We start from the raw sequence: 9,669 nt of genomic DNA on the forward strand, positions 1-9,669 counted from the left end.
AGGCACAAGACCAAATATAATGGGCACAGACGATAGCTGCTCTGTGACTCCCAAACTCTGTCCCTTACCTAACCTCCACTCCTCTTCCTCCAACTCTGACCAAACATTGTCTCTTCACAAAATAACACTCCCAGTTCTTCTAGTCGACACCACTAAATAACAGTTGGTGCCACCAGCAACCCTGTTGCTGTTCAATCATTTCAGTCAGGTGCAACTCTTTGTGACCCCATTTGGGGTTTCCTTGGCAAAGATACTGAAATGATTTGCCATTTCCTTTTCCAGTTCATTTTACAGATAAGGAAACTGAGGTAAGTAGGGTTAAGTGACTTGCCCCGGGTCACACAACCAGTAAATGTTTGAGGCAGTATTTGAACTCAAGTCTTCCTAACTTTAGGCCTGCACTCTATCCACTGAGTCAACTAGCTGCCATCAGCAACATGGTTCAATACTTCAAAGATTTATGATTCCATTGGTGTGGAGATACTCTCTTCATAGATACAAGTTACATTTATCTTAGTGGATGATTTTATAAGTTGCTAAGGTAATGACAACACTAATAATAATAATAATAGCCCTGTAGCTAATCTGGTGATGAGCTTTTCCATACTTAGCTAAGGAGATGTTCATATAAGAGATGTACAATTTATCAGGCCCATATTCAAAGCTTTTACAACCTGATTGAACCTGCCAGAGTTCATGTTCTGCTAAGATAGACACCTTTACATGTCCTGACATAAATGCAAGTATGTTCAACTGCTCCCTCATCAGCAGATTCTGCAGTGGGGAGTGAAAAAAAAGAACTCTTCCCTGAGATGTCAATAACAGTGTAGCTAGGTGGCAAAATGGATAGAGTACCAGGTGTAGAGTCAGGGAGACCTAAGTTCAAATCCAGTTGTAGACACTCACTAGCTGTATGACCCTGAGCAAATCACTTTACCCTGCTTACCTCACTATAACATGGTGGTAATAATAGCATCTACCCCTCAGGGTTGTTGTGAAGATCAAATGAGATTATAATTGTAAAATACTTAGTTCAATGACTGGTGCATAGTAAGAACTATATAAATTGTGGTGCTGCTGGTGGTGGTGGTGGTACCTCCCAGACCCACATTACCCAGACCTCCAGACAAAGGAAAAATGAGAAAATTTCAGAGTCAAGGTTCATAGGATCATAGATGATAGATTTAGAGCGATAATGGACCCTAGGGACTATGGTCTAAAGCCTTTTTTTTCTATTTGAGTGAACTGCTGCTTAGAGGATTTCAAGTGACTGGCCCAGGGGTTCCAAGGGTACAAAGTGACTAGTGACTAGGCCTTCTGTCTCTAAATCCAATACTTTTTCAGATAACAATCAGTTACTTTAAAAGTAAGACCTTTTGGTTATACTGATTAACTCATGAATATGTTGAGTGAACCTTTGTCCCTGATGTGAAATGCAAGACTTATGAGATCTAAATACACTTGCAGAAACAAAATTTAATTTACTCATGAACACTAAATGGCTCTAAGGCAGCCAGAACATCTTACTTAAAACTAATAAATGATTTTCCTTGACAATAGAAGTATAAAGAAATCCTAATTAGCCCTCCCGTTGCTGCCTGCTGCCCGCCTCGGCCTTCCTGAGGCCTCATCACCCCCATCCCCGAAGTCTCCGCGCGGTGGTCTTTGCTAAGTCATTAAATAATTGCGGTGGAGGCCGAAGCATGTCTGAAAAACTACCCTACAAAGTCGCTGACATCAGCCTGGCCACATGGGGACGTAAAGCCCTGGACATAGCAGAGAATGAGATGCCCGGCTTGATGAAACTTCGAGAGATGTACTCAGCCTCCAAGCCACTGAAGGGTGCCCGGATTGCTGGCTGCCTGCACATGACTGTGGAGACAGCTGTCCTCACTGAGACACTGGTGGCTCTGGGAGCCGAGGTACAGTGGTCCAGTTGCAACATTTTCTCCACCCAGGACCATGCAGCAGCTGCCATTGCCAAAACTGGTGTTCCTGTGTACGCTTGGAAGGGGGAGACTGACGAGGAATATCTCTGGTGCATTGAGCAGACCCTCTATTTCAAGGATGGGCAGCCCCTCAACATGATCCTGGATGATGGTGGGGACCTCACCAACCTCGTTCACACCAAGTACCCTGAGCTCCTGAAGGGCATTAGAGGCATCTCTGAAGAAACCACCACCGGCGTCCACAATCTCTACAAGATGAAGCTCAATGGAGTTCTGAAAGTGCCAGCCATCAATGTGAATGATTCTGTTACCAAGAGCAAGTTTGACAACCTGTATGGCTGCCGTGAGTCCCTCATCGATGGCATCAAACGAGCCACAGATGTGATGATTGCAGGCAAGGTGGCTGTGGTGGCAGGCTATGGTGATGTGGGGAAGGGCTGTGCCCAGGCCCTTCGAGGCTTTGGTGCCCGAGTCATCATCACAGAGATAGACCCCATCAATGCACTGCAGGCCTCTATGGAGGGTTATGAGGTGACCACCATGGATGAGGCCTGCAAAGAAGGAAACATCTTTGTCACCACCACAGGCTGTGTAGACATCATCTTGGGCAGGCACTTTGAACAGATGAAGGACGATGCCATAGTATGTAACATTGGCCACTTTGACGTGGAAATAGATGTAAAGTGGCTGAATCAAAATTCTGTGGAGAAGGTGAACGTGAAACCTCAGGTGGACCGCTATAAGCTGAAGAATGGGCGGCGGATCATCCTGCTGGCAGAGGGCCGTCTAGTCAACCTGGGCTGTGCTATGGGCCATCCCAGCTTTGTCATGAGCAATTCCTTCAGCAACCAGGTGCTAGCCCAGATTGAGCTGTGGACACACCCGGACAAGTACCCTGTGGGAGTGCACTTCCTCCCCAAGAAGCTGGATGAAGCTGTGGCCGAGGCCCACCTTGGCAAACTGAATGTGAAGCTGACAAAGCTGACAGACAAACAGTCCCAGTACCTCGGCGTCCCCAGAGAGGGCCCCTTCAAACCAGACCACTACCGGTACTGAGTCCTGGCCAGCTCAAAGACTCCAAGTGACCAGGCGCATCTTCTTGCCTATCCAGCCCCTCTTGCACAGAGTAATAAATGGTATTGAGGTTTGGTTGGGAAAAAAAAAAAAAAAAAAAGAAATCCTAATTAATTCCTGAGTCTATTCATGTTGTTCCCTGCTGCAAAAAAAAAAAAAATTGTAGAATTTTATATACATGTGGAAGGTATAGTGCTAAGCAATGAAAGGGGATACAGAAAAGTATCAGTAATCATTTAGTAAGGCCCTACTATATGCCAAGTAGTATGTGAAGATGGTAGGGAGTTAATGAAACAGTCCCTGCCCTCAAGGAGTTAACATTCTGAAGAGTGAGACAACATATTAGGATATACAAGATAAATACATGATAATAATATAACATCTATATAGCACTTACTATGTGCCAGGCTCTGTGCTAAGCTCTTCTATCTCATCTGATCCTCACAACAAGCCTGGGAGGTAGATGTTATTATTACCCTTATTTTTCAGATGAGGAAACTGAGGCAAATTGAGGTTAAGTGACTTGCCCAGGGTCACTGGGCCAGTAAGTATCAAATTCGACCTCAGGTCTTCCTGATTCCAAGCCTGGTTCTCTCTCTACTATACCACCTAAGTGCCACTATATACTATATAGTACAAAATATACTCGTATATACATACATGCTTTTATATGCTTATAATATATATGTATGTACTACAAGTATATACTAGTATACACTAGACATATAGTATATATTATATGTATATCTGTACATGTAGTGTATGTATATATACTATATGGATGTTATATACCAGTATATAATATAGTATACATATATTATATATACACATAGGCATATAGTACATACCATATGCACATGTTAGTACATGCTTGTTTATATTTATAGTATATACATATATATACAGATAGTATATACATGTATATATTATATATAACTATAAAATAGCATACATTATATTCATATACCAGTGTACACTAGTATACACTTATAGTACATATATATACACTGTGATGTTTAAAATCTAATGTGTATCCTTACCTACCCCTCCCCCCAGTTTTGGGAAGAAACTAGCTAAGATTTACTGATAAATTCAGCAAGAGTTTTACGCTTTTAAGTATTTATTAAAGAGTAAAGACAACACATGGAATACTGTAATGCAAGAAAAGCCTATCTACTTTCCTCTCCCTCTCTCCCTCTCTGCCACCAACCTGAAGTCCCAGCACAAAAAGGGCCAATCCAGGGAGCCAGCCTCACCTTCCTACTTCTTGTCTGCCTCCCCATAATGGGAGGTCCTTCAAGCTGATTGGTTGAGGGTTGTCTCCTGTTGATGTGGTAGTCCACAGCCTCTGAGAACCACACCCAACTCAGGGCCAGCCATGTGTGGTCTCAATTTAATCAACCTTAAGTAGGTTCTCAGTCAGTCTCTCAGTCAGTCTCACCCAATTCAATCAATTCCAAATCAGTCTTCGGGTGGGGGCCCCTGGGTGTCTGCCAAATCCCATTATTTTATAACAACACATAATACAGATAGCATATGCATATACATATACTATATGCATATATACTATATATAGACACATATATACTAATGTACACTACTGGTATACTAACATACACTAGTATATACTTGGCGGTGGTGGTGGTAGTGGTCCTTCGTTCTCAAAGAGGACAATGACATCGGTGTGATGTCATGATTTGCACTGAATTGCAATTTAAGTGAGGGAGAGCTGTGCAAAGTCAGCAACCTTGCTCTCTCCTCTAGAGCTATCTGGCTCCAGTGGCAAGATATAGGTGTGTGTATATGTATCTATGTATGTATCTATGTATAAAATAGCATACACTATATACATATAGCAGTGTATACTAGTATATACTTATGATACATATATATACACACACATACAGATAGTATGTGCATATAGTATAGATATGTATGCTATAGACATATAATACAAACCATGTGCATATATGCATAGATATATATACATACATATACATATATCAGGATGATTGGAAATAGCCCCAGATATTTAAGGCAATTGGGGTTAAGTGACTTGCCCAGGGTCACACAGCTACTAAATGTCTGAGGTGAAATTTAAACTCAGGTCTGCCTTGACTCCAGGACCAGTGTTCTATCCACTGCATCACTTAGCTGCCCTGGCATATATTTGTAGTACTTAGGGGGCAGCTAGGTGGCGCAGTGGATAAAGCACTGGCCCTGGAGTCAGGAGTACCTGAGTTCAAATCCGACCTCAGACACTTGACACTTACTAGCTGTGTGACCCTGGGCAAGTCACTTAATCCCCATTGCCCCACAAAAATAAAATAAAATAAAAATAAATAAAATATAGTATTTACATATATACACACACACATACAATATGTATGTGTATATGGTATATGTATATACTAGTTTATACTATGTGTATATTTGTAAATTTACTAGTATATACTATATTCTATATACTATGTACAAAATCAATGTGATAATTGTGGGGGGAGAGGTCTAGAAACTTGAAGGATGAGGAAAAGCTTCATTTAGGAAGTGATCTTTGACCTGGGTTTTGAAGTAAACTAAGGATTAAAAAAAGTTGAGGTGAGGAAAGACATGTATTCTAGGCAGGAGGAGACAACAGTCTGTGCAAAGGAAAAGAGATGGAATGATGTGCATGATGAACAGTAAGAAGTTCATGAAGGGAAATGATTAATAATAAGGCTGGAAAGATAGGCTGGAACTAGGTTTAAAGATCTTTAAATGTCAAACAGAAGAGTTTGTATTTGATCTTGGAGGTAAAAAAAGAGCCCCTGGAATTAATTGAGCAGGGAATCCTAGGAGACTAGATTTAGAATTGGAATGGATTTTTCAGGTCATTGCCCAACCCTCTCATTTTACAATTGAGAAAACTGAGGCCTGGAATAATTAAGTAACTTGCCCAAGGTAAAATACATAATAAATAACAGAAGTAAGATTTGAACCCAGGTCCTCTAATGGCAAATTCAAAACTCTTTCCACTTCACAGGTAACATAGTCAGAACTGTGCTTTAGGAATATCATCTTGAAACCTGTGTGAAGGCTGGATGGGAGAGAATAGAGACTGGATACAGAGAAACCAAAGAGGAGTCTATTACAACAGTTCAGGTGAGAAGTAATGAGTGTCTGAAGGTGGTAGTTGTGTGAGCAAGATTTGAGAGATGTTGAAATGAATCAATTCGTTATTGTTGTTGTTCAGTCAGTTTTAAGTCATGTCCAACTCTTCCTGACCCCCATTTAGGGTTTTCTTGGCAGAAATGCTGTAGTAGATTGTGGGGTGGTTTGCTATTTCCTTCTCCAGCACATTTTACAGATGAGGAAAGTGATATAAACTGAGTTGTGTTCAGGGTCACACAGCTAGTAAGTGTCTGAGGACAGATTTGAATTCATATAGATGAATCTTCCTGACTCCAGACCCAGTATCCTATCCACTGTGACACCTAGCTGCCCTATAAAATAAGTAAGACCTAGCAATTAATTGGATCTGTGAAGTAAGAGAAAATGAAGAGTTGAGAATGACTTTAACATTATAGACCTTGGTCACTGAAAGAATAATGGTGCATTTGACCAAATTAAAAAGAAAGAAATTTAGAACAAGATGGACTTAGAGTCCATCAAATCCAACTCCCTCATTTTCCAGATGAGGAAACTAAGTCACAGTTAGGTTATCATTTGCCCAGGGTCATACAGCTAGTATGTGTCTGAGGTATAATTAGAAACAAGAACTTACTGACTCCTCAGCCAGCCATCTATCCACTGCCTAACTCCTCATCCGGCAATCTATCCAGTACTAGTTTGGAAGAGAACTGAGTTTTATGGAGTAATAAAGAGGTTATTTTGGGGAAGTGTTGCATTTGAAGGTGCCTATAGGACATCCAGTGCAAAATGTCCAGTAGGCAATTGGTGATCCAGGACTGAAGGAGCAGGTAGGTGGCATGGCAGATAGAGTGCTGGGCCTAGAGACAGGAACACTCCTTTGTGAGTTCAAATCTGGCCTCAGACACTTACTAGCCATTGTAATGATTGAAATGATGCCACCTACTGGAGACTTGCTGTGGGAAAGCTCTGCCATGAGGAAAATGCCTTAGAGGCATTGTGGCTTTTCCTTGGCGTCAGGAAATGACATTTGCTTACTGTCTATCAAGGCTACCAGCCAATCAACTTGAGGAGCCTCCTTTTTTCTGGGAGGAGACAGGAAGGAGGAAAGAGAGCCTGCGCGGAGAGCTCTCGCTCTTTTTGGGTTCCTGACTTGATGGTGGTGGTGGCGGCAGAGGACTTCACAGGAAATTTGAGGAAAGATAGGAATGCCAGGCTGTTGGAATTCTGTTCTCAATCTTTTTCTTTCTATTTTCCAATAAACTCTTAAAAACCTAAACTCGTTTTATCAGTGATTTTAGTCAGTTTCCCCCAAAACTGGGGGAACAGATTAGAATCCACATTTAGAATTTTAAATTGCACACCATGTGACCCTGGGCAAGTCACTTAAGCCTTTTTGCTTCAGTTTCCTCATCTGTAAAATGAGCTGAAGAAAGAAATGACAACCCACTACAGTTTCTTTGCCAAAAAAAAAATGGGATCATGAAGAGTCAGACACAACTGAACCACAATAACAACAATCTAAGACAGAAAGTTGGAAGGGAGGTTAAGATGGCATAGATATATTTGGGAGAAGATCAGTGAATCTATGTCAATTAATAAGGTTACCAAGAAAAAGAGTGTGGATTGAGAAGAGGACAAGAGTCCCTGAATTCCAGGAGATTATGTCCTAGGAGGGGACATCACATGCACAAGAACATGATTAGCAATAAGATGATAAATGCTAAGTGTCATGGAAGTAGCTACAGATAGAGTTGAGGGGAGAAAGATCACTGTAGGCCACAATAATAAGGGCAAACTTCAAGAAGAAGCTAAGACTTGACCTGGGTTTTGAAGAATTGGCAGGATGTAAACGGGAGAGAAGAAGATCAGTTATCAGGTCTTTGAGACATTATGGATCAAAGCATAAATACTTTGAGACACCAAGGATAAAAGTTCATGTTGAGGATGACACTTGGACCATTGGGACAACTCAAAAGCATTGGGAATATGCAAAAACTATCAGAAAACAATTCCCCTAGCTCATCATATTGTAGATTTGGAGCTCAAAGGGACCTTGGAGGCCATCAATTCCAACCCCCTCATTTTGCAGATTAAGAAACCAAAGCCCAAGAGAGATAAAGTGATTTACCCAGCATCATACAACTAGTAAAGATTTGAACTCAGTTCTTCCTTACTATAGGTTCAGCATTCTACACCCAGTTGCCTGGTAAACTTCAACCACCCTGATTTCCTAGCTTCCCAATGACTTTTAAAATTTTGATTTCTTTAATTTAATTTTTTAACTTAAATTAATTTTAAATTTAAAATATTTAATTTAAATTTTAAATTTTCCTGATTTGTTCACTCTACTTGGTTTTGTTTTGGTCTGACCCATTCTTTCCTAGAATTTCTATTCATAAACAGGTATCTTGGATCCTGTCTGTCCTATAGATCCAGAGTCTCATTTTTCCTTCTCCTGCTTCACCTGGACTTCCTAGTAGAGCTATAGGATGCATTCTAATTGTTTTTCCTCATACCCCAGCCCAAGGTATAGTTCCATACTAACCCTAACACTTTCTTCTGGCCCTAATTTACCTCCCTACCTCCAGGGACCATACTGCAGAGCAGGAATTTTGCTTCCTTCTTTTCTTTCCGTACTTCTTCCCTTGCTTTCTTTCTTCCTTCTTTCCTTCCATTTTTCCCCTTCCTTTCCTTCCTTTCTACTTTCCTTTTTTTTCTTGTATGAAAGACAAATCAAGATGGCAATCCAAATGGCAAGTTGCCCTGATGGACAGCTGGATTGGGTCAGCTAATGGCAAAGTGGATAAAGAACTGGAGTTGGAGTCAGGAAGACCTGAGTTAGAATTTGGGTTCAGGGACTTACTTGTGTAATCCCGGGCAAATCACTTCATCTGTCTCTGCCTCAATATCTTCATCTGTAAAATGGGAATAATAATAATAACACCTACCTCAGTCTTATTTTTAAAGATCAAGTGAAATCATATATGTATTATACGTATAGCACTTTACACCCCTTAAATTGCTATGTATGTGCTATTGACAATGATAATAATGATGAGGATGTGAAGTGTGGTCTGCTCTGAGGGTCTGGGCCTGGGTACATAGTAAGCTAGTTAAGTTTGTACTCACTAATCAGCTATGACAACTGGGCCTTATGGCAGGAAATATAAAGCTAGATGCTTTACCTTAAAAACTGAGGGCAATTTTTATTTGCAGAGGGTGGAAGGGGTGACTAATACAGTCAGTGTGTGCTGCTGGTATACTGGGTGAGGAGACGCAGAACAGCTCCAGGGAAGATCTCTGGATGATTTCAAGTCAGTGTTTGGATGGGATATGAAACATGCCCAGTCTTTAGGCATAACCTGGAGGACATTATCTCAATAGCTATGTCTTCTCTGGGATTGGTAATCAACTACAAGTAGGGCAGTAAAAGCAAATTGATCCAACTTAACACTCTGATCAACCCCAGCAGCTGCTGGCACCAAACTATGATCCTCACAACAAACCTGGGAGG

The 9,669-nt window shown here is 41.1% G+C and overlaps 1 protein-coding gene across 1 annotated transcript; it reads left to right on the forward strand.

Moving 5' to 3' along the window:
• The first annotated feature begins 1,589 nt into the window (after positions 1-1,589).
• Positions 1,590-3,116, forward strand: LOC122750955 (adenosylhomocysteinase-like). Its single transcript, XM_043997843.1, has one exon. It carries the CDS (start codon positions 1,704-1,706, stop codon positions 3,003-3,005), a length of 1,302 nt encoding a protein of 433 aa, XP_043853778.1. The 5' UTR covers positions 1,590-1,703; the 3' UTR covers positions 3,006-3,116.
• Positions 3,117-9,669: the final 6,553 nt, after the last annotated feature.

The sequence above is a fragment of the Dromiciops gliroides genome, chromosome 3 (assembly GCF_019393635.1).
Source record: "Dromiciops gliroides isolate mDroGli1 chromosome 3, mDroGli1.pri, whole genome shotgun sequence".
NCBI classification, from domain to species: Eukaryota; Metazoa; Chordata; class Mammalia; order Microbiotheria; family Microbiotheriidae; genus Dromiciops; species Dromiciops gliroides.